At 41.3% G+C, this 24,131-nt stretch overlaps 4 protein-coding genes across 6 annotated transcripts; 2 read left to right on the top strand and 2 right to left on the bottom strand.

Moving 5' to 3' along the window:
* Positions 1–29: 29 nt before the first annotated feature.
* On the bottom strand, positions 30–11,558 carry gga3b (golgi associated, gamma adaptin ear containing, ARF binding protein 3b). 3 transcript variants are annotated; one of them, XM_039610676.1, is made up of 17 exons: positions 11,540–11,558; positions 8,584–8,668; positions 8,415–8,490; positions 8,232–8,330; positions 8,030–8,153; positions 7,841–7,944; positions 7,657–7,737; positions 7,397–7,534; positions 6,153–6,234; positions 5,937–6,062; positions 5,585–5,824; positions 5,313–5,395; positions 5,085–5,221; positions 4,611–4,897; positions 4,356–4,525; positions 2,766–2,876; positions 30–2,208 (listed from the first exon to the last, which is right to left on the bottom strand). In XM_039610676.1, exons 4-17 carry the CDS (start codon positions 8,313–8,315, stop codon positions 2,098–2,100), a joined length of 1,878 nt encoding a protein of 625 aa, XP_039466610.1. In that variant the 5' UTR covers positions 8,316–8,330; positions 8,415–8,490; positions 8,584–8,668; positions 11,540–11,558; the 3' UTR covers positions 30–2,097. The 3 variants fall into 3 exon arrangements, with proteins under 3 accessions (XP_039466610.1, XP_031585951.1, XP_039466609.1); XM_031730091.2 differs by lacking the exon at positions 11,540–11,558 and adding an exon at positions 10,599–10,662; XM_039610675.1 differs by lacking the exons at positions 7,397–7,534; positions 11,540–11,558 and adding an exon at positions 10,599–10,662.
* mrps7 (mitochondrial ribosomal protein S7) lies at positions 10,495–14,076 on the top strand. Its single transcript, XM_031730093.2, has 6 exons — positions 10,495–10,629; positions 10,824–10,919; positions 12,571–12,762; positions 12,852–12,915; positions 13,011–13,178; positions 13,606–14,076. The coding sequence occupies exons 2-6, from the start codon at positions 10,876–10,878 to the stop codon at positions 13,825–13,827; spliced, it is 690 nt and encodes a 229-aa protein (XP_031585953.1). The 5' UTR covers positions 10,495–10,629; positions 10,824–10,875; the 3' UTR covers positions 13,828–14,076.
* A 6-nt stretch (positions 14,077–14,082) lies between these two features.
* mif4gdb (MIF4G domain containing b) lies at positions 14,083–18,510 on the bottom strand. Its single transcript, XM_031730094.2, has 6 exons — positions 18,370–18,510; positions 17,683–17,801; positions 17,486–17,595; positions 17,233–17,388; positions 16,614–16,706; positions 14,083–15,637 (listed from the first exon to the last, which is right to left on the bottom strand). The coding sequence occupies exons 2-6, from the start codon at positions 17,759–17,761 to the stop codon at positions 15,410–15,412; spliced, it is 666 nt and encodes a 221-aa protein (XP_031585954.1). The 5' UTR covers positions 17,762–17,801; positions 18,370–18,510; the 3' UTR covers positions 14,083–15,409.
* A 173-nt stretch (positions 18,511–18,683) lies between these two features.
* slc25a19 (solute carrier family 25 member 19) lies at positions 18,684–23,412 on the top strand. The gene is made up of 7 exons (XM_031730092.2): positions 18,684–18,821; positions 20,088–20,248; positions 20,514–20,669; positions 20,769–20,939; positions 22,080–22,260; positions 22,347–22,477; positions 22,566–23,412. Exons 2-7 carry the CDS (start codon positions 20,117–20,119, stop codon positions 22,779–22,781), a joined length of 987 nt encoding a protein of 328 aa, XP_031585952.1. The 5' UTR covers positions 18,684–18,821; positions 20,088–20,116; the 3' UTR covers positions 22,782–23,412.
* The last annotated feature ends 719 nt before the right edge of the window (positions 23,413–24,131 follow it).

Below are 24,131 nucleotides of genomic sequence, written 5' to 3'. Positions count from 1 at the left end.
ACCTTATATATACAGTCCTAACACTCCCAAAATCTACAAGTCACATTTTCACAGAAGTTGTCATACACCAAACAGCAGGTACATTACATTATTACATTAGATGCTATGTACAGTAAACACACTTCTGTACATCCAGTATGATGAATAGAGAACGATCAGAGATGGGATGCAGTGAAGTCAAAGTGTTCAGACCCCTTAATGTTGTGAGTTCATTTTAAATGAATAAAGTCATGAACTCTCAAGTATTCAGCGCCTTCATTGTGGTGCTTCAAATTGTAGTTTGGTTGGTCCTCTTTATGTTGAGATGTGGAAATATGAATGGATCAAACATTGTCTAAATGTGTGTTTTGGAGCGTATGTAAGGTCCGAAAACTTGCACTGCGTGCCAGAAAAAAGCTAAAGTCTTTGATAAAACAATTCTTAGTATGGGTATAAAAATATTTAAAGCTTTGAGATGTCCCTGGATAATACTGGCCCGGGTTACTTTAAACAAGAAAAACTGAAACAACCTGGATTCTGTTTTGAAATAGTTCAGCCCACATGACAATTTGGGTGTTTGTCAGGAAGATGGCTGTGAACCCAAAGACCACCAACAGAACCTGGTAATACCTCAGCCCAGATTAGTGAACCTGTCATATAGACCACCATCTATCAAACATGTTACAGCAGCAACATGAATGTCACTCTTTACTATCAACACTTGACAGACTGTAGTTGGCAAATTGCTTTTGGTAAGTCACTGGTTATAGTTCACAGAGCAAGATTATCTGGTCTACCCTCTGTGAAGCAGGCCTGAAAGAAAAGTGACTTCATCCAAATATTACGGAAGTTTGTTTAAATTTCAGCAGTCTAAGTTATTACGTTGAAATTTTGAGATAACTTAAAAAATGTAAACTTATCAATTGCAAAACAGGCTGAGGTGGCTGCAGGACCTTTTTTTGTAGCAAAGTCCAAGTTTTAAAGCCGGCAGGTCTGCCAAGAGGTCTGTAGATGACAGTTCACAGATTCTTCCTATTGAATCTGATGACGGCATAACAGGATCTCAGTGTGGATCTCTGAACAAAAATATACATTTTATCCACATCTTCGGTGTGCAGAAAGTGAAAGGGGTCGGAGAGGACTAAGTACAGTGTCACTCCATCCCACTACTGCATACTGGATAATAATCCGCTTCGTTCTGGATTCAGATTCAGGTTGGTTCAGTTCACATTTTTGGGGTTTAGCGATCCACTGTCGTACCAGGAACAGAAAATAACTATGACAGAAATACTCCCAATACTGAGCCTGGTAGGAGGGGAGTAAACATTTTTAATAATACAAAACCAAACTATGGACAACCACTAACTGAGAATCATTTATCTTCAAAATGAAAACATGAAATAAAACCAGTGTTGGACTCCTAACTGCATTTCTGCAATTACACATTACCATCTAAGTGCTGTTGCACAACGTTTCCTTCATAACCTAGCACAGGGCTACATTAGCAACACAATTTACTCACACATATCCAAAATCCTGCTGGACAGAATAATCCAAACCACACGCCCCTCTTCTCTTTCTGCAGCAATGATATCTGACTGAATCATTCATGTCAACCTAATCTTCAACTCTCAGGATATATTCAAGTATAAATGTTCAGCAACACGAATAAATAGAAGCACATCTGCAGCGCAGGCTCTGCTAACTTCAAGGTTATTTTCTTTTAAAATATTTGTTGTGATCAACCCAACATTTTAAGTCTCTAATGCATTAGTCATTGCAGTTTCAAACCATTTCCCCTTAGGGAAAATGCATTAAAATATCTGTCAATAGCCTATAAGCACCAGTGTCTATCTTTGCTTTGTTAGCTATCTGCAAGCACTGCATCAATAAACTTTTAGTGTTTGCTTTTAGCATCTCAGCAATAACAACGTCCAAAACATGAACCATTGTAAGGAATGTAAAGCTGAAGTGAAGAATATAACAAAAGTTCCCCCTCCGGTCTCTCTGGGATGGATATGAACACACACACACACACACACACACACACACACACACACACACCATCATGGAGTATGAACCGGCCTGTCCCTGCTGAGCAGTTGGCCTCCACCGCTGCTATAGATGACCCCACATCTCTGGAGCGGGGAACTGGTCAACCTCTCCGACCTCGTTGCACGGGCGGTCTCCAAGAGTAAAAGCCAGCTTGTAGCGCAGACGCACCTTATCCTGCAAGGACAACAAGCAAAGAACATGCAAACTTACACACTCCTGCAGAAGGATTTGCAGCTCTGAAAATGCACTATTTTGAATAAAGTGTTGGGCTACCTATACATTAGAGCTACAGGAGCTTTTATGGCATCCCATTCCAAATCCATAGGCATATATTTGCAGTTGTAACAGCTTCCACTCTTAGGGGAAGACTTTGTACAGGATTTTGGAGTATCTGTGATGTGAGACAATGATGTTGAACAAGAGGACCTGTCTGACAATCTTTGCTCTAGTTGATCCCAAAGGATTCTCCGCTGGCCAATCACCAAACAGATCCTTTATGCACTTTGTTTTGTACACTGGGGCAAAGTCATGCTGGAACAGAAACTGACTTGTTGCAGTGGCCACACCCCATCACAGCACCACACTGAAATTTAGAATGACCAACTTGTACAGAAAGACTGCTTAAAACACCTAAATTCGAAGATTAAGCGGCGTAGTCCAACACTTTTGTCCACATAGTTTATGTATTGTTTGTATATTGTTGCAGCTGGAAGTGTTATTATGTAATCTACCTTTGCTGGATTAGCCAGCAGCATGATCTGAGTAATGGAGGCTGGAGGTAGAATGGGGTTAAAGGGTGCCAGTTCTGTTCCCGACGGGGGCTGCAGCTTCAGCTTCATCGACTGGTGGAAGACAAAAGGAAGAGTCAACGCTGTTCTTTTATGCCTTTATTAGAGGATTCACAATTTTTCTTTGTGTTGCTGTAAGTGGCAAAGGGACATTTCACACTATGAAGACTGAAGACTATTGAAGCCTCATATCAGCTTTGCATGAACTTAGATTAAGAGAGGGATGGAATTGATTATCAATCATGAAAGATGACTTAAGGAAAGAGACTGAGCAACAGACATCACAAGTGAAAGATGAACTTAAGACATTGTGGATTAGCGACCAATTAAAGTTTCTTTCAGTTCAAATAGTCCATCCATCCATCCATCACTTTTGCAGGGAAGCAGCAGCCTAAGCAGTGCTCATCCAGCGGAACACCAAGGCATTCCCAGGACACCTGAGAGGTGTAATCTCTTCAGCGTGTGCATCAAGGTCTCCAGTGGACCTCCTTCCCAGTCAGATATGCCCAGAACACCTCAGCCAGAAGGTGCCCAGGAGCCTCCTCGTCAGATGCTCAAACCACCTCAATTGTCTCCTTTTGAAGCAGAAGAGCAGCTCTACTCTCAGTCCCTTCAGAATCACTGAACTCCTCACCCTGTCTCCAAGGGAGAGGCCAGTCACCCTTCACCCAGTCACAGAAATGAAAGCTAATTTCTGCTGCTTGTATCTGCGTAATGTATTCTTTCTGTCAACATCCAAAGCTTGTGACTACAGGTGAGGGTAGAGATGTAGACTGATCGGTAAATCGACTCAGTGTCCCCAATCAGTCTATCAATCCCTAATAATGCAATATTCTACAGTAAAGCTTGGGAAACAGACCAAGAATGCCCCTCTATGGCAAATCATTCCCTCCATCAGCGTCTCCCCCAGCTGGACAATGCACCCTGACACAGTGCAAAAACTGCCACGAACAAAGAGCCAAAGGCACTGACCTGTTGCTAGTTGAGGAACTGTCTATGCACCAATGGGTCAGAGCTATTTTAATGGCAGAAGGAAGACATCCACAACATTAGGTAGGTAGTTTTAAGATTATTGGCTGATTGGAGTATGTTCTTGGAAAGGTTTTAAATCTGTGTTAAACATTTTAGAAGGTGTTATTGGACAAGAAACATCCAATCATCCAATAACATTTCAGAATATGAAAAATGAAGTGATCTGATAGAGCTAAACTGTTTTCAAGCTTTAGAAATTCAGCCTGTCACTTCGGATTTCAATAAAACCTCTACTCATCCCAAATACCTTGAATAGTACAAAAGTAATAGAAGGAATGAAAAAGTCCATAAAAAGTACTTAAAAGCCAAAAAAGCAGCACTGACTTACGTATGAATCCTGTGGTTGGAGGATAAGACAAAACATTTCAAGAGATCTAAAGAGAGACTTTTCCAGTTATCCTTTAGGAAATGAGTAGGTGATAGGTCACAATGTAGGAGCCAATCAAAAGCAAACACTAGGTGATGCTCACAATGAAAGAACAGATGTGTTAATGTCTTTACCTTGGGCACAGCAGCTTGTAGGACCACACTGTGAACAGGCAGGGGTGCTGTATTAAGCATCGACACCACCATTACCAACACGTCAGGCCGCCCAGGGGGACAGTCAGAAGCAAAGTTGAGCAGCACGCGAACGCCATCCTTGTCATATGCAGTCACAGGTAAGACTTTACCTGAGGACACACAGAGAATAGCCAGTCAAGCAAAGGCAGCCATTAACTACCCTCTTAGCTGCTGAGCCCTGTCTTTGTCTCTTACTCGGTCTGATGGCCTCCAGGGGGACGTGTACGTTGCTCAGGGAGATTTCATTGGGTCTAGCCGGGCTGCCCTGGAGTGGAGGGTGGCAAGGGGACAGAGAGCGGAACAGCGGACTTCCTGGGGCTGAGTCGAAGCTGTGAGCCTTCACATGGGCCAAGGCTGGAGAGCCAGGCAAGGGTCCTTGGAGAAGAGCCGCTGAAGATGGAGAGCCCTGCACAGGTACGAGGGGCGGTGCTGCTACAGGCACTCCAAAGCTGGTTACTCTGGCCGTCGTCTGGTTGGATAAACTGAAAACCCCATTTAATAAATCCCAATAAGACCTCACAGTGGTGTTCTTGAAAAGTATAGGATACTTATGCCAAAATATCCTCAGATTAGTGCTTTACGAGACAGAATTACAGAAACTTTGCTACCTTGAGAATTTAAAATACTGGTTTCAAATAAACAGTGGAGGGAAAAACATGAATAGATCACCTCTTGTGATCTGAAAAGCCCATCATGGCCAGATCCTGCAGGTTCTGTAGACTGTGGGTGACAGCTGGCTCAGCTGGTGGCACCACTGGACCTGAACAAGCTACGCTGCCAAACATACCAACGCTTGTTGCTGGGGCCTGTGGAGGACAAGGACAGGAAGACGAAAGATAATTTACTCTATTCTGTTACACACTGACTACATATCTGCAGTTAGTTATCCTAGAGTACCTGCAAGGAAGTCCACTGGTTGGAGATTTCATCCAGCTTTGGTTTTGATTGGCTGCTCTGAGAGGTAGGAGGGTCATTCAGTCCTGGGAGACGATGGAGGCATTTGTCATCATACAAGACTTTTTTTTCATCATCTCTCATAAGATACAACAAAAACATGACTCATTAGATGGTTTTCTCATTTAGCGTTTCACTAAAACACAATAAAAGCAGATTTCCAAAACTGTCAAACTGCTCCTTTAATTCAATGAGACACGTTGGGGATGCTCTACCGAGAGACAGTAGCTCATCATCCAGGAGAGAGAGGGCAGTGGAGGCCTTGTTGGCAGGGGGATGACTCGGGCTGCTGCCCTGACTGCCAGCGAGGCGTTTGGGAGGAGGAGGCAGGACGGGGATGGGGATCACTGTGAGATCAGCAACGACAGGATGTGAGGGCTGGGGTGGTGGAACAGCAGGCTGTGGAGGGCTCGGAACATCAAGGCCGGCGAGGTCGATCAGTGTATCTGTGGTTTCTGCTGAGCGACACAGACATGAAAAGAGAATGCAGCAGATGTATTAGATACAAAAGGGCAATCAAGTTTTTAGAAAAAAAAAAAAAAACATAAAAAAAAATAAATCTCTGACCGCTCTCGCTGTGACCAGCTGTCGACAGAGGTTCTTCGCTGTCGCCGTTGATTGGTTGCCCCTCAACAATCTTCTTATAGGCATTGATGACCCTGGAGAGGTCGTCGCTGGCCTGGAGGATGTCACCTGAGGAGCCAAAGGTCAGCGATTATAGATTTTATGCACAAAAAGTGAAGACAGGGCTTGCTCAGTCAAACCGAGACCAATGTGACAAACCTAAACTGGTGTCATTGTCCTCTGTCTCAGTGGCCATTTTGAAAGCAGCTCGTCTCAGCTTGTCACAGCGCTCGTAGAGCTCCTGAGAGGTGACACAAAGGACGTGCTTTATGGTTAACGTGCAGATGTAACACCAGCTGCTGTGTACTGCTGTTGTTAGAAACTTGACAGACATTAAAGAATTTTAAAATATCAAATGAAAACATCAGGTTCAAACTATATTTTATCAAAAACACTGTGCATTCAACCCACAATGAAATGATAAAGCAAATTACTAGAGTGCAAAGCATGAATATAACTTTATCTGTGCCTTTAAATACTGAATTGAAAATATCTGTTCCAACTTTTTCCATTTTCTGATTGTTGAATAAAAAATAAAGAAGATGATCCTGTTGAATTGTATGTGTGCTTTTTTTCTGCAGGGACCAACCAGCAACTTCCACCCAAAGTGCCAAAAACGACAGTTCCTCAAATGGCCACTTGAGGCTGGTTCCAAATACGAGGTTAAAATTTCCAAATTTTCAGTAGAAAAAAAACATGTTTGTGTCCTGTATAGGTAATTTTCCCCTTCACAACAACTTTAGACATTCTGTTGTACATTAACTGCTGTGCTTGGGGTCATTGTTCTGTTGCATGACACAATTTCAGCCAAGCTTCAGCTGTCAGACGGATGGCCTCCCAACTGTCTCCAGAATACTTTGGTAAACAGAAAGGTTCATGGGCAAAATGACTGCAAGGTGCCCTGGGGCTGCAAAACAAGCCCCAATCATCACCCCTCCAACATGAATGACCGGTGGGTCATCAGCACAGGAGGCTTTAGTTGTTAGTTCCTTGCTAGGGTTCACCTGAGCTAAATCAAATAACTGAACTGGAAGTGTCTGCTGTGTTTATGGTGTTTGTGCGTTTTTGAGCATTTTTATTCAGTATAGCATTGCATAGCTATCCATTCACTTAACTGTACTCATCAAATCCAATAAGAATGTGCTTCCAATTTTTAAATGAAGATATTATTTCATTTGCAATAATTAGCATGTGACTGTGTCTGTGCGATTCATCCTGCAGTCTATTGATTTAGTTTTCGGACAAACCTAGCTGGCTGATAACTCAAAGCTGCACCATCTTGTCCAGTTATGGTCACTTGTGGTGACTAAAATCAATCTCAAAAAGGCAGCGCACAAGCCAGTGGGTTAAATTGCAGTGGTCACCTCCATCTTTTGTATACAGTCTATGGCATGGGCCCACACCTTAATAATCTCCTTGTCAGAGTCAGTGGAACTGTCTTTATTGTAGTGGGACAGCATCTCGGTCAGTAACTTGACGTTGATGTTCACCTCCTCCAGTGTGTGCATTCGCTTTGTAACCTTCTGCACCCGTGCCTCATCCTGGCAAAAACCCCCAAAACAATACAGGGTTTTACATCAAACAAACAGTGCGAAGTGCATTTGAAAAAGAACACAATGGCTGCAGTAAATAGTCTCATTCAAAAGGGTCTGACATGTCTCACCTCTTTCACCATGTTTTTGATCAATCTGTTGGCTTCCTGAAGATCTTCTGGGTTTTTACTCCGGAGAAGCTCAGCAAGCAGCTACACAGACACAGACATCAGTCTGCTTGTTGTAATAATATAAGTACACGGAGTATGTTTACACTAAGACAAATGATTTCAATAGGATGAGGCAATCTCTCACCTTGCCCATGTCCTCATTGTCAAACACAGGATGTTTAGGTCGCGTTGGAGGAGAAGGAATCAGAGTCCTGTCCAGCGGTAACTCTGGGTCATGTGCCACGAGGCCTGTCAAAGTGAGCAAGGACAGGACTGAGGAAGATGTGTCTTTATATCCTTTATGCTAATCTGACTGATCCACATCCACACATACCCTGTCTCTTCAGCGTCTGGTAGGCTTCACCGATCTTGGTTTCACTGGGAAAAGCGACGGTCCAGCTGTACAGCATTTCAACAATCTTCAATTTCACCTTCTCAGGCGCACTGTCGCCCATGTACTGGAAATACAAAGCAATGACTCATTAGCCACTCAGCACATGTTTTATCAGCACGAAACCTACCTGAAGACGACCCACCTTTGGAGAAACAACTTTAATCAGCTCATTCAAAAATCTATATTTTCCGACTTCATTGTGAAACCGTCTGCCGCAGTTCTTCATACACGCCTCCAGCACCTGCCCACACGACATTTATGTGAATGGTTGGTTTAGTAGTTCGTAAAAATGTGCTTGCTGACGGTTCTGTGCAGCATTTCTTACTGTCAGAGCTTGAAGGGCTTCCCATTCTTGTGGAGAGTGGATTTTGTGTACGAGCAGCGTTACGGCTATCTGGGGACTGCAAGAAAAAGAGACCGGATGGAAGGAAAAAAAAAAATCCATAAATATATTCCTGTGCTAGTTGAAAAAAATAAAAATGAATTAGACGTACCCTTCCAGTTCCTTGTTGATCTGATCACAGAAGCCAATGATGTACTCCCAATCCTCTTGCCGGTTTGTTGGATGGGTGGCTTTATCTGTTAGAGAAAGACCATTGCACCAACTAAACATATGCCTTTAAGGAGCATCTTCTATCAGTGAATCTGATGGGTTCCTTCCAGTGAAAAGGGAGTTTTTCCTTCCCACTGTCACCATGTGCCTGCTTAAAGGGGATTGCCTGATTGTTGGGGTTTTCTCTGTATTATTCTACGCCTGGAGGCGACTGTAGTTGTGATTTGGCATTATATAAATAAAACAGAAATTGGATCAGAAAACTGCACATTAACATAAAGGCTCGATATTTACTCACTCCAAGTAAAAATCCTGCTTACAAAGTCAGAACAAGCAGGCTAAAAAGTAGTTATTCTGCATTAAAGATCATCTCTGACCGATATTTCTAAAGAATCTGATATTATCGGACTGTTGATAGTGGTTATCAGTGATGTATTAGTATTGAGGCTAATCAGCTGAATACTTTGTTTACAGAGAGTTTAGTCTGACCCATTGTGATGATGAGGAAGAAAAGAAAAGCTCTGAACCAAAAAAACCCAAATAATAACATAAAACAAAAAAATCAACATAAATATCAGGATTTGTTATTGGCCAAAATGTTCATTTAAACATCAGTATCAACCCAGAATTCACAACCACTGCGTCCCTAGTTTTATATTTTATGTATTTAATATTAATCTGTTTTTATTTGGGAATATGAAAGACACATAAACACAAAACCTGAAGTCAACAGACTCACAGACATCTCACAAGCATCTACACCATCGCCTCCTTATTCTTTCTCTACAACCAAGTTTTTAAAGACTGAAACTAAAAACACAGACCTGTATATAATTTTTATTTCATTGGCGATAAATCAGGAGACCAACCACAGCCCCAAACACTCCCCTCCTGGTCATGCGTCTATAAATAACTACTTGCGCCACACACCTGTTTGCCCTTGTTATCCTGCCCCACCCCGCCCTTAACCAGTCTAAAGGTATCTGGCATCAATCCTCAGTGAAAGTCTCCCCCAATTCAAGCCTGCGGCCTTGCTCACTGCTTCATTATCAATAAATATTTATCATTCACATTTGGGGTTGGGGGGTTCTTAAGTTTTTGTGGCTAATTACTAAGAGAAATCTGAAATGTGATAAGCTTTGAGGGCTCAAACCCCTTGCTTCCCTCTCTGCAATGTTTACTCTGCAGATTGACAAAAGACATGGCTGATCCTTTTAGTTTTTTAGGTTATTCAGTCCTTGCACCACTTTATCCACCACCTCAGATTTCCAGTCATCCACATACAGCACACACTGACTCACCCCCGTCTTGGGTAAACAAACTTATTGAGTAACCTGGGTTAATTGGTTTAATCTTCACAATACCTTCTATTTAAATGTTTGCACAACCCAAATCTCAAAAGCCAAACAAAAACACAGCAATATTTGTTACACACAAACACACATCATATATATATATACTTATATTTACATACACACACGTATGTATATACATTGACTATATATACACATGTGAGTCCCGTGTGCTGACCCCAACAATGCAGTGACTGTTACAACTCATCCCCTGTGTAATAACAGATGCATTGTCCACAGTTTCCAGTGCTGTTCATTCATCACCCACACCCATCTGTTTCTGCCATGAAAGCTGCGCTAAAGCTGTACAGCGAGGGGTAACTATCCGCGGAGCTCCGCGCCTCTGCACAATCACTGCACGCACTGAGCTGTCACGGGCACAGACTTGTGTTTATTACAGCTCTCCACCCATTCAGCTAAACATGCAGACACTGATTGGACTGGGCTGGCAGCCTGGATCTCTGCTCAAACTGCAGGAAAGCCGCTTTCGACGAGGTGCTGACAGCTTCTGCACACGCTGATTTTCTCTGCCGTCACAGCGGAGCAACACGTCTAGCTAATTAGCCATGCTATTTAATTAATAAAAATGGGATTAATAACTCACTGAGCCAAGATTCAAGCGACTCCCCTTCCTGGTACGCCATAGCACTACAAACATCGCGTGATGTCACCGGCGTGTCCGCGAGAGTCCGAAGAAAATAATTGTCGGAATTATTTTCACAAAAAGACAACATATCTTATTTAAAAAAATATATAATTCTTCAATTTTGGGACTAAAAATGTCAAATGAGAATTTTCAGAAAGCAACATTTTTGTTTTTATTCCAAAGGCACCTGCGAGACTACTAACCCGGGGTCCTAACCGACGCTCACACTTTCAAGATGGCTGCTTCCATCTCAGGATTATTAAAACCTTGGACGCCGAGGTAAAAAGAAAAAAAAGTCTTTTACGAACACGCACACATTAGCAGGCGGTTTTGAGTTGTACGTTATTTATACATTAATATAATTTAAGTGGCTACAAAATAAACTAACTAGCTGTGGTGTTACATTTAAACAGTCCTCCAAAGAGGTGAAGGCACGGGTGCAGCGTTTAGCACATTTTTATTTTTATTAAGACAGAATTGTCAATTTTTCTTCTTTATTAATACATTATTTTATCCTATAGACGTTTTGGAAATAATGACAAATGGATCCCACATATAATTAATATCTGCACGTTTTCACTTATTTTTTATTATTTATAAAACAAATCAGCAAATATACTCATCGGCCGTTTGTTTTTAGGTACACCTGTTCAGCTGCTTGTTAACAAAATATCTAATCAGCCAATCACATGGCACCAACTGAGTTCATTTAGACATGGTCAAGACGACCTGCTTAAGTTCAAACTGACCATCAGAAGGAGGAAGACAGGTGAAGCAGATGAGCTCCAGTAGCAGAAGTCCACACCGGGTGCCATCTCTGTCAGCTAAGAACAGGAAAATGAGGCTACAATTTACACAGACTCAACAAAATTGGACAAAAAAGATTGGAAATGCGTTACCTGGTGCAATGAGTCTTGATTTCTGCTGCGCCGTTTGGATGGTAGGGTCAGCATTGGTGTAGTGGATATTTTTCCTTGAGCACCTTAGCACCAACTTTCATTTAAACACCAGGGCCTGCCTAAGTGTTTTTGCTGATCATGTCCATCTCTTTATGACCAGAGTTAATCATCTTCTGATTGCTGCTTTCTGAATGGTCCAAGTCACAAAGCTCACATGATCTCAAAGTTGCCACAGTCACCAGATCTCATCTCCAATAAACCATCGTTAGTTTGTGATAGAACAAGAGATTCACATGATGGATGTGTGACAAATCTGCAGCAACTGTGTGTGCTGTCATGTCAATATGGACCCAAATCTCTGAGGAATGTTTCCAACACCTTTTTGAATTTATGCCAAAAAAATTGAAAATTAATACAAAGGGCAACTAGCAAGGTGCCAGTACTAGCAAGGTGTGTCAAATGAAGTGGGTGGTGACTGTGGACATCTTTTAGAGTATCTTGCTTTGTTTGACCAGCAGCCTGTAACCCAGATATTTAGTTCACAGCTATATAATTCTGGGAAGAAGCTGAGTGAACCCAAATTAAAAAGAAGAAGAAGAAGAAATACTATAATTTTTGGTGATTGACTGACAAATAATGAAGAAATCCCTGATTCACAGAGACATTTCTGCTGTGTATTGACAGTCTGTTATTGGATTTATTTAGTGGTCCTGTTTACTGTGTACTTGGGTCTTAGCCTTGTGTTTTACAGCAGGGTTTTCAAGGATACGTGACCATAGGAAAGTGAAAAGAAATTTGAACAGTTTTAATGTGATAGATTCCTTGTAAATGGTCCAATTGATTAACTCTGTGAGGTATAATTGGTGATGACCCCAATCATAACCATTTGCTTTAGAGAAACACAAAAAGGATTTTGTTTGATAGATTAGGATTAGTTTAAGTTTTTTTTTCTTCAGCTGACAGTGAGGTCTGTCTGCAGGCACAAACTACCCAGTAACTTTGTGAAACTCCGTCCTGTCATTTGTTTTCAGAGTGTTCCTGGTGAGATGGAGCAGATACAACCCTTATTATCTGGAGCCTGAAGTCAGCAAGGAGGCCTACAGCCGACCAGAGACGGAGCTGAGTGCCGAGGAGAAGGAACAACGCGAGCTCAAGGCCCTCAGGCCCATCAAGGCAGCCACCAGCGGAGTCACAAGCTCTGTTTTTGATGACCCAGTCATCAGGTAGACTCACATCTCAGCTCACAACAACAGGAAAGATGTGTGTATAGGAACGTTCATGTCAGGTGATGATTTTTGTCTTTGTTTTTCAGTAAATTCATCAACATGATGATGAAACATGGAAACAAGGTTTTGGCTAGAGAGATAATGACACAGGTAAAAAAAAAACCAATTTAATAATAAATACCAGACATGTCAACAGCAGTCTAAATAAACGGTAAATAGATAACTACTGTTTGTCTCGTGTTTAGACGCTGGAGAACATAAAGAAGAAGCAGGTGGAGAAGTATCACAAAGCTTCTGAGGGGGAGAGGGAAGTGATCGAGTGTAACCCCTACACCATCTTCCATCAGGCTCTGGAGAACTGCAAGCCTGTCGTTGGGCTAGCCAGCATACAGAAAGGTGGAAAGTACTACCAGGTCAGTAATGACACACACCATTGCCTGCACAGAAAACTCAGAAAAATAAGATTCAATTCAGTTTTATTTATATAGAGCCAAGTCACAAGTTGCCTCAAGGCAACATAAAGACTACAATAATATAGAGAAAAGCCCAACAGTCACATGACCCTTATGAGAAAGTATTTGGTGACAGTGGGAAGGAAAAACTCCCCTTTAACAGGAAGAAATCTCCAGCTGATTTGGCATCAGGGAGAGGCAGTCATCTGCCATAACTGATGAGAGGAGGGAGACAGGACAAAAGATGCTTTTCGAAAGCTTCCACACTTTAAAAATGGAACGCACAGTTTGTCTTTGTGGTTTGGTTTTTAGACACATTTGCTGATCTTATATCCGCAAAGCATAAAGGCGAGTAATTGCATTCCTCTTGGCCTCTGACCTCACCCAGGTGCCCATTCCACTCACGGACAACAGGCGACGCTTCCTCGCAATGAAGTGGATGATCACAGAGTGCCAGGACAACAAACACCGACGCACGCACATGTATGAAAAACTCTCCCAGGAGCTGCTGGCGGCCTTTGGCAAAGAGGGCAACGTGATCAAGAAGAAGTACGAGCTGCACAAGATGGCTGAAGCCAACAGAGCCTATGCTCACTACCGCTGGTGGTAGAAAGCAGCGCAATGGCGTCGACTGAAATCTGATGACTAACAGACTGGACAGAAGTCAGGTCGGCTGCAAAGAGCTGCAGCCGCTCAAAGTGCTGAGACGTGAAAATCATATGGACTGTAAAATGCTGTCAGAGAGATGAAGCGTGTATAAAGAACTGAACATGGCTTACTGTCACTTTTGTATTAAGGAAGCTGTACTGTGTACAAGTGTGTTGTATTTGCAATAATAAACGCAAAAAATACAAACTTACAAAGATTTATTAGAACAAACTTTCATTTAATGCACAACCCAATCATAAAAAAGAAAAAATGGAAAGTGTAGTAAAAAATAGATTCATGTTACAGTCAGGTCTGTGGAGTCATTAAGGGATTTGGTTAAGTCCTTCTTTGACTCATTGCAGTTTAACACACAAACTTATTTTTTTCTTGGTTTTGTTGATTTGACCCAAGAATCTGTAAGAAAAAAAAACAGCTGAAATTTAAATCCCTACACTAACAAAGAAAATTATTTTAGGAGACAAAATACTTCAGTGCATCTGTGAGCGGCTTTTAAGTAACTTCTTTGTTTTTATCATTGTCAGACTGCCTTAGAGTCAAATTTCAACATACATTCTACAGATTGTGGTTATGAAAACCACCACATTTGAAAGATGAAATATTTTAACAGCAGGGCACCTGTGCCTGAGCAAACTCCTGAAAGCCATGGTGGACTATCAAATGTAGTGTTGCTGGTGTAAAGAGAAGTTAAATCGTTTTGAAAAAACACTTTTTTTATGAGCTTTGCAATCGTAACTGACCTGCAAAAGGAGCTCTGATAAAGGAGGAGAAAACACTCTGCCCTCAGCTTCTTAAGGTAAAAATAAACATGTCAGTCTTTATGGAGTCGTTGGTACCATGTGATGGTATTCACGTTACATGGACGCAGCTTGTTTAACAAATATTTTATATCAAGGAATCTGAGTGATGTTTCTGCAGAAAAGCGGTTTAACCAATCGCTTGGTCTGCTGTTAGTAACAAAAAATAAAATAAATCCCTGAATTAAGACTCTGCCAAACTGATCACTAACAGGAGTTTTACAGAACAAAGTAGGCAGAAACTCTTCCCACCGCAATTTAAAACCTTTTCAAAATTTTAATTTTACACTAAAATATCAAAATAATCAAATCAGGTTTCATCTGACTGGAATGTCATTTGGATTTGGTAAACAAACTAAGGTTAGAATATTCTCTCAAAACAGGAATGCTAGAATGATTAAAAATGTAAAAAAAAAGTTGCCTCAGCTCCTCTAGCTGCATCAAACCTGAACACAAATGTCTTTGAAACAAAGACAAAGTGAACCTGAATGTGGTCAAACCTCGTTAACTCAACTTCAGCTCCGCGTGACCTATTGCACATTCCACAGCACGCTTCAGGAACATTGAATCAGTCTTTTTAGAGAAATCACCATCTTCTCAAACTCCTCCTCAGATTGCCTGGAAGATATTGCTATCTATCCTCAAAAAGCTGGTTTTGTAATCAGTGGCGCTTGAGAGGTGTCCAAGGTGCTTGAAGGCTCTAGTGCTCAGCGCCCTGCTCCTTGAGTCCTAGTCAGCTATTTCACTGTAGTAGTACTTGTGAGCGGTGCTGCTGAGCATCCAACCTCCGGCCCTGAATTCCAGGATCTCCAGCAGCAGCAGGCGGGCCATGGACGTGAGGCTCTCCTGGAGCAGAAAGCCGTCCCGCAGGAGGAAGAACAGGTCATTCATCCGCTGGCTGTCCGCCTTCTCCAGCTGCTCTCCGATGCGATGCAGCTGCACCACCAGACAGTCCACCTGTGGAGAAAGGTGGAGACGCCTCAGTAAAAATGAATGTCACACTAAAGGGGAGATTATGGTTTTGCGGTAGTTAGGGTAAACTGTCGGCAGCTATGGACTGCCCAGATGTGGGCAGTATAAATATTATGTGCTACAACAGATCTGTGGACTACACTTACATGTGCTGTTATTGGTCACCACCCAGCCACAGAGAAGAGTGAAGTTGAAGCCTACAAAGAGCTGAAGTAAAACTAAAAGAGGCCATTGCCTATGTTTCTCATACTGCATTTTTTTTAATCTTTGATGGGGTTTTTTGTGCTTCTCTGGCCCACTTCTCAACTAATCAACACAGTGTCATCCATGTCAAACAATGTGCAGTTAGGATGCTGGAGGATGGCATGGGTGCACATTTGCAGTCGTTGAAAATCTTCTGTGTAGGCGCTTCATAGGCAAATACACACACAAGCGTGGTAGCATAAATTAAGAACTAAAAAGTATGCCTTTGCCACGTATCTGTATTATATAGAATTTAAAATTCAACTGAAATTAAGTTAAAAGTCATGAAATAATCTCTCTTTTTATACACACATATTTGTAAACATTTGTACACAACAATGTGGAGCCAAAAACTGACTGAGGTCTTCCTCAAAATTACAACCCTTTGGCTACTTTGTAGAAAAATGGCTATTAAAGTCTTTTTAACCTTTAAAATGAAAGGTGACTCTTCTACTATGCAGAAAAAAAGTGGAAGTTCATTGGCCAAAATGCAATTACGAAAGCTTCAGCAATCAATTGAGATAATTTAGTTTTTTTATTGGCCTTTTGGGATTTATATGCATTTGTAGTCAGACAAAAACACCCCGTGGAACAGGAGGTATATCGACTGACTATACAAAACAACCCCACTCCCCCAATCAGTCCTGAAAACCACTATAGCACTTTTACACTTATATACAAATGACTGATAAATACTTTCTACAGATATCTTCCTCACCTCATCCTCATTCATTAGAGCGTCTGGTTTGGCCAACCTCATCAGGCAGTCGTACACAGGATGAACCAGGGCCACCATCGGCATGTTGTTCACCTAAGAAACACAGTGTGGAGAGTCCTTACAGCAGCTCAGTATTATCAACATAACACAAAAGGAAACTGTGGTAAGTCCTTGACTCTGATTTCTCTTACACAAAAGCCAGGATTGAGTAGTCTTCCAATAAGGATCACTCTGTTTAAAATGCCAGTGGCTCCAAGCATGGATGAAACCTGAGTGTGTTAGGACCACACCTTTCAGGCTCATCTTTACACTGCCAATGAATAAACCCCTTACTACATGAGACATGACCTAGATTTTTGAAGCAGCATAATTAGCATCTGTTCAAATTTTAGTGGTTGTTCCTGGACACTTAAATGTGCTGCAGTGAACATATTAGGACCCCCAAAATGCAGCTATAGGAGGTGTTCATCTGCAGTGTGGACATAGAAGAAAAAAAAGCAGGATGTCCTCTTAATAAGGGCAATGAAAAGGTTCCACTTTTAATTGGAGTGATTTAACAAAGCTGCTTTGTGTTTCCCCTTCCTAAATGTTAAAACTCAAAACTCTCTCTGGCTCTTACTTTGAGGTAGTCGAAGATGTTGCAGATGAACGTGACATAGCACACCCACTCCTGCAGAGAGCGTGCCCTCATCTCCTCGCGTTCTTTGAACTCCTGCTGGAGTCGGTTCAACAAGTGTCTCCTGAACACGTTTCCATTGTTCTGCTTGGCTTCAGCCTGCAGAAAGTGTCAAGCAAAGTGTCAGGCAGATAACAGTGGTAGGGTGGACAAAAAGTGGGAGCCTGAATGCAATATATAGCTGGGTCTTACTGACCTGCACTATAGTGTAGCAAATACGCCCAGCCTCTTTGCTGAACACGGTGTCCTTCAAAGACTGATCCACAATGATGTTGGATACTTTCTCCAGGTTCACCAGAGATGGATCTGAAAAAGAGAGCATATGTTTAAGCGCTTTTTTTTTTTTTTTAACAGCATCCAAAAATGACACACATGAAGAAGTTAAAGGCTGACCTTTCAAGGCTGTTTTTAGTAACCTCTGCGTGTCCAGGTCAAATGACTGGATCCGGTAGTCTTCAGCAGAGTTTTCCATTACAGATGCAAGTAAACAAATTACACGGGAGGGCTGTCACCTGTGGAAATCAGACAGTTACTGCAGGTGTTTTCATGCAGAATATAAGCTTTTCAAAGACAGATCAAAAGGCCACAGCCGGAGACATTCGGGCACTTTTGGTGACCACAATACATGCAAAATCCTGTACAGTCATCAAATTGGCTGGCCCCCGGCCGCAGCTCATTCACTGAGGGATGGAGGGGATTATACAACCCAGGTCAACTAAAAAGTTCACCGAACACCCAACCAAGCATGAGCCAAGTTATCTTCAACTTGTGATGTGACACACCAATGTTACTTCCATATTCAACTAGGTAACGTTAGTTTAGTGTAAGAACACGTAAAATTTCGTCTAACGGTAGCTTTGTTTTCAACATTAACAACAACCGTTACAGCTGGAGTGGAAACCAAACGTTAATGGCTAGCATTGACGCTAACGAATCAAAGTGGAGTTTAATACCCAGCCTACACTTGCGTTATAACCGCCCGCTGAAAGGTACAAACGGGTAAATACTTTCCCGAACTGAAAGAAAACGGTGGTTAAATAATTGACCAACAAATGGAGGATAATTATGTGACAATTATACCTATTTAATGCCAATTCGTCACATCTACGCTCAGGTAGAGGTATGCTCTGGTAGGCAGCCTTTCCTCGACGCAACCCCAACCTTTCGAAGATGAAGTATCAACAGAAAGATGAGTCCCTCCTTTCTTTTCTTCGCCGCAGACCCTATGGTCTTCCCCTAACCCAAAGTTAACGTAAACGAAGCCCTTATTCTTGTACTTTCGACACCTGTCTACACTATAGATGTCTTAAATAAAAGAGGATGTGAGTTTTAAGTAGTTGCTTGCTGAATTTGTCACGGTGCAGTGAGGCAGGAACTTATCTTGACGTGATATTTCGTCTTGGAGAATCTCTTCCGACCCGGCAGTAATATTAGGAGCGTGCTAGCAAGTAGTAGAAACCTGTTCCTGTTCTACTAATTTTGAACTGCACTAGTTGAGGTTCACCGTTGGAGCTGATGTGGTATTTATGAAGGTACGGTGATATTTGTCTGCTTCTGTTACCATTATTGTCAAGTTAATCCCTGCTCTGTTCTTAGTTTATCTTAGCTTAGCTTAGCTAGTTCCAAGGTCTTATTATATGTCCTCCACATGTCTGTTTTTTTTTTCTTTTTAACTTTTCTGGTCTTTATGGCATTTTATGGTTGTGTTATAGTTATATAAATGGTGACCATGGAAGAAAACGAGCCATTAACAGACACCTAACAAATGACGAATGACATGGGTGGAGCTGTAAATGTAATGTCAAGGAAACAGCTGCTGGGAAAAAGTCTTGAGCCACCCCACGTTTCGTTTCTTTATATTTTACTTCGGAGGAGGCAGACATACTTGACATTTTTTCAGTGGTGTTATCAATAATTCCCCAAGGCTTATAAAACTTTGTTTGTTTGTTTGTTTGTTTGTTGAACCACTGAACACTGGCATATGAGTCATTCAGGCATAAAAGGGCACACGAATTAAGTTATCATCCAGTGTTGCGTATCCTTGAGGAAACTGGACTGGTGGGTAGCAAATGAAAGCCATGTCCTTAAGAAATAGGAAAGACCGACACAGGGCACGAGATATCCAACTGGCCCTGCAGGTGATCCATCAACTTTTCACTGAAGTCTCCTTGTAAATAGTCTCAGTGTAAGGGTGAATGTCAAGAAGCCATGCTTAAGGAAGGGAGACAAGGAGAAAAGCCATCTGTAAAACATGGTGGAGGCTTTCAGAATGACAGTGATCCCAAACATGGATGGGGAACTTCTCCTGAAAACTACTTAAAGAAATTACAAGAAAGCTTTTCTAAGAGACTTCAGGCTGTAATGTATAAGAAAGGTGGTCATACCAAACATTGACTTTCAAGCTTGTTAGAACAGTAAAAAAAAAAAAATCTACAGAAAATCTACTGCATTCCCATGTATGTTAGTATGTTTCAGTAAATTGCTGCACCCATTTCTCATTTTCATTGAAAAGTATATAGAAAAGAGGAGTTATATAATACTGTGTATTATTCTAAAGTCCATCCCCCAAAACCAAACTGGAGGTTTTATAACATCTAGCATGTAGCTGCTGTTATAAATATCAAAATACTCACTTTAATACAGTTTTGAAACACCTGTTCTTAAGATTATACATACAAAACAAGCTCCTATCATCCAACATGATGCAGTTAAGATTATCTTTATCTATTTAAACTTGAATTAAAGTTTGTTTTTAACTGTGTTAAACTGAACAAAGGGTTGGTCATTTGTTTCATTAGAGTTTCTAGAAACCTAAGGCTGTAGAGACATGGTGGGCTATGACCCTGGTGTCCAGAGTGCACCTCTGTCCCCAGAGGAGGCAGCCTTCGCTGGTTCAGCTGCCGGGATGGTCACCAGAGCCCTCATCAGTCCTTTTGACGTAATTAAAATCAGATTTCAGGTAAGGATCTGGGACAGAAGTGAGAATTCATGTTGACTTTGAAGATTACAGTGAAATAGCAGCTATGACCTTCAGTATTTTCTTCAGTAACTGCACATTTCAATTGGTGACTGTACTAAAAGCATGTGCAAACATTTGCATTCATTACCACACTGTTCACACAGTAAAGTGTATTTGAAATAAAAACCTTAATCTCTTCACACAACTCTTGAAGCCTGATAGATGCAGGTTGTGTTGTGTTCTTATCTGTATTTCCCCCCTGTAGCTGCAGATAGAGCGCGTGTCTTCAAAAACACCAGAGGGAAAGTACTATGGGATATTTCAGGCAACACGCCGCATTCATTCAGAGGAGGGACTGTCTGCTTTCTGGAAGGGCCACATCCCGGCACAGCTCCTCTCCATCTGCTACGGAGCTGTCCAGGTACAAAGTGTGAACTGTGAACTGCAGGCTAAGCGGAACAATTATATTACTGTAAACAATCTCAACAACACAGTTGCTTTTATTGTGTCCAATTTGCAGTTTGCGAGTTTTGAGTTTCTGACAGAGTTGGTCCATGAGAAAACGCCGTATGACAGCCAGACAGCAGGCGTTCATTTCGTCTGTGGCGGCTTGGCAGCCTGCTCTGCCACAGTGGTTTGCCAGCCTCTGGACACACTGCGGACACGCTTTGCAGCTCAGGGAGAACCCAAGGTGGGACTAATCATTGCTGATCCTGTCGCTGTCAATGTTTGACAGAATTTCATACATCAGCTCGTCATGCAGGTTTTTATTTTACAGTCCCAGTTTCAAAAAAACTTGGTACATTGTGAAAAATGTAAATAAAAACAGAATGCAATGACTTGCACATCTTATAAAGTCACATTTTTTTCACTAAAGAGTACAGAAAATATAGTAAGTGTTTAAGCTGAGAAATTTTAATGAAAAATGTTAAATCATTTTAAATTTGATAACAGAAACGTATCTCATAACATATTGTTTACCACTTTGTAAGAGGCTGTTCAAGCTGTAATTGTCTGGGAACTGAAGAGACCAGCTGCTGGATTTTGTATGTAAAGGTTGTTCTAAAACCTTTACATACAAATAGATGCAGTATTTAGTTTAGCATATGTCTTGCTGAAGTATGCAGGACCTTCTCTGAAAAAGACGTTGCCTAAGTGGAAACACATATCGCTCTACAACCTGTATATATTTTTTCAGCATCAGTGGCGCAGTTGTGGCAATTCCAGAGACACTAACGCACCGCCATACCAGAGGTGCAGACTTGTGAACTGAGCTCTGATAACAACGCAGATGGTGCCTCTGCTCTTTAGTCTGCAGAATGCAGCGTCAATATTTTCCAAAAAAAGTAAAACGTTTTGATTAGTCTGTCCAGAGAACAGGTTTTCCACTTTGCCAAAATCCATTTTAAATGAGCTTTGGTTCAGAGAAGAAGGTGGCATTTACATATGACTTTATCTTTGCACGATGGAGCTCTAACCTACATTTGTGGATCATGCAATGATTTCTGGAAGTGTTCCTGAGCCCATGCACTGATTTCCATGACAGAATCATGCCGCCCGAGGACCCGAAATGATCACGGGCATCCAGTATTGATTTTTGCTCACTTGTCTGTTGAGGACAGAGATATCCAAATGTGTTTAATTAGGCGAATGTAGAAATATTTGAGGATTTGGACACAGGTTTTTGTTTCCCACACTACCAACAGCATTGAATGCCATTTCAAGTCTTACAACGATGAAATATTCATAAAGCATGTTAAATATTCTCTCATTCCTGCCTTAGGCAGAATCACTCACTGTATACTGCTGAAACCCAGTTTTATATTTCCAGGTGTACAGGAACCTGCGACATGCTGTGTCTACAATGTGGCGATCAGAAGGAACTCTAACATTTTACCGTGGCCTGTCACCAACGCTCTTGGCTGTGTTTCCTTACGCTGGCCTGCAGTTCTTCTTCTACAACATCTTTAAAAAGTTGTTGGCTCCACGACCCAAAGCTGGGAACTCGGGAGGTGAGTGGAAACTCTTAATTGTGCAGCGTTTACACATGCACAGGGTTGAGTTTAAAATCCTGTCACTTTTTATGTTCATATTCAAGGAAACTTAAAAAGTCTGGTCTGTGGGAGTGGAGCTGGAATGATCAGCAAAACAATCACGTACCCCTTCGATCTGTTCAAGAAGAGACTGCAGGTGGGGGGCTTTGAAGCAGCCAGAGCTCACTTTGGACAGGTAAGCTCCTCAACAGCATGTTTCATCATATTTGATTAAGCGCTCTGGGTTTGATGGTGAAGCATTGTCCTCTGTCTGTTCTGTGCAGGTGCGGAGCTACAGAGGTCTGCTCGACTGCATGGTTCAAATAGCCAAAGAGGAGGGCTTCCGAGGATTCTTCAAAGGCCTGTCCCCCAGTCTCGTAAAAGCTGCGCTTTCAACAGGCTTCACCTTTTTTTGGTATGAATTTTTCCTCAACGCCATGCATAACTTCAAGGAGAAACGGGGAACAAATGTCATCACCAAAGACTTTAACAGAAGATGATGAAGGGGGCGGGGAAGCAACACACAAAATCACGCACATTGGAAACTAACTTATGCCTTGTTATTTTCTTGCACTGAAAAAATGTGTCAACTGGGTCAATATCATCATTTGTTTCTGTTGTGTTTACATATCAGGACAGAAAAATTACTACATTATGTTTGTTTTTGTGATGTCATTTGAGTGTGTGTCGTAAAAGAGCTGGATTTTTTTTTTTTTTTTTTTTTTTTTTATTAAACATGAATTTAATGTGGGATTTCAAGGTTTGTGGATACTTGCTTAAAAAAGATAAGTGTTAGCATTGAATGTTCAAACTGAACTTTACACACTTTGAGCATTTTGTGTCATTTTACACAAACTGTTTGACTTCATTAAGTTGCAAGAAGAGAATACAACAAATTTTTGCTTTAGCTTTGGGATTGTGTGTTGGTTTTGTGCACAGACAAAAAAAAGCACTTAATATTTATTGCATTATATACTATGGAGGACAAAACAGCACTGGGTATGGGAGGGACTGCTAACTGAGAGTTCAGTTAGTTTGTTGTGTTACGTTAAACTGTTAAAGCAGTTGTGTCGATGTGTCTGCTGAACACTATGATGTTATTATTTTTTCAATAAAGTTTTGATTAAGGAATTGTGTTTGCGTGTGTGATGTGTAGACCAGGATGAACACAGTGTTCACTAGAGGTGTGCGTATGAATCGTACGCCTTTTGACACCTTTAAAGATTAAAAAAAAAACAAAAAAAAAAACAGTTTATGTATTGAAGTTTGGTACATGGTCATGGTTCATCACATGCCCCCTAAATGATGAAAAATGAATAAGTGAGGACAAAGAGCTCACACCTGGGTTTATATATTTAAAATAAATAAAATAACTGAATGTGAGCATGTTGGATGCATACTCTCTGTTTGCATAAATGCACACATACTGCTTACTCTCTTACAATTCCTCCAGCTAAAGCATAAGTACACAGCGCAGTAGTTGTACCTCCTTAATATCTGCTTATCCTCTACAGGGAAAATAACAGAGTTCATTAGCTGTGACAACATCCTCATTTAGGTTTGACAGTGTTTCTAGCAGATATTGCTTTGGTGGGAAAGGCCTCAGAGGCGATTGCCTGTACTAATGAGAAGTGTATGAATTGAAAAAGGTAGCAAAGGTTGAGCATGTAGACATATCAGAAAGCGGTGTGTATGGAGGTGTGGCCTTGCTCCTGAAATTCAGATAAATTATCTGCAGTATGATAAGAAGGGGACCTCAGTTTCAGCTTCATCTATATACAATTTCATGTAATATGTTGAGATATTTATATATTAGAGCTATTTTGCAATATATTGTCTTATTTAATACT

This window comes from Oreochromis aureus, linkage group 4 (genome assembly GCF_013358895.1).
Source record: "Oreochromis aureus strain Israel breed Guangdong linkage group 4, ZZ_aureus, whole genome shotgun sequence".
Classification (NCBI taxonomy): domain Eukaryota; kingdom Metazoa; phylum Chordata; class Actinopteri; order Cichliformes; family Cichlidae; genus Oreochromis; species Oreochromis aureus.
The sequence above is the reverse complement of the archived record's forward strand: the minus strand, read 5'-3'. Positions and strand labels throughout refer to the sequence as shown.

Coding starts and splice junctions, on each gene's coding strand:
- gga3b (XM_031730091.2), bottom strand. CDS start 10,638: ATGGCGTACCAGGAAGGGGAGTCGCTTGAATCTTGGCTCA. Junction 8,669..10,598: donor GTCGCTTGAATCTTGGCTCA/GTGAGTTATTAA, acceptor TTTCTCTAACAG/ATAAAGCCACCCATCCAACA. Junction 6,235..7,396: donor CTGACAAGGAGATTATTAAG/GTGTGGGCCCAT, acceptor GTCACCTCTCAG/GAGCTCTACGAGCGCTGTGA.
- mrps7 (XM_031730093.2), top strand. CDS start 10,876: ATGGCTGCTTCCATCTCAGGATTATTAAAACCTTGGACGCCGAG. Junction 10,920..12,570: donor TTAAAACCTTGGACGCCGAG/GTAAAAAGAAAA, acceptor ATTTGTTTTCAG/AGTGTTCCTGGTGAGATGGA. Junction 13,179..13,605: donor AAGGTGGAAAGTACTACCAG/GTCAGTAATGAC, acceptor GACCTCACCCAG/GTGCCCATTCCACTCACGGA.
- mif4gdb (XM_031730094.2), bottom strand. CDS start 17,761: ATGGAAAACTCTGCTGAAGACTACCGGATCCAGTCATTTGACCTGGAC. Junction 16,707..17,232: donor ACATCTTCGACTACCTCAAA/GTAAGAGCCAGA, acceptor TGTGTTTCTTAG/GTGAACAACATGCCGATGGT. Junction 15,638..16,613: donor CTCTAATGAATGAGGATGAG/GTGAGGAAGATA, acceptor CTTTCTCCACAG/GTGGACTGTCTGGTGGTGCA.
- slc25a19 (XM_031730092.2), top strand. CDS start 20,117: ATGGTGGGCTATGACCCTGGTGTCCAGAGTGCACCTCTGTCCCCAGAG. Junction 20,940..22,079: donor CAGCTCAGGGAGAACCCAAG/GTGGGACTAATC, acceptor TTATATTTCCAG/GTGTACAGGAACCTGCGACA. Junction 22,261..22,346: donor CAAAGCTGGGAACTCGGGAG/GTGAGTGGAAAC, acceptor TTCATATTCAAG/GAAACTTAAAAAGTCTGGTC.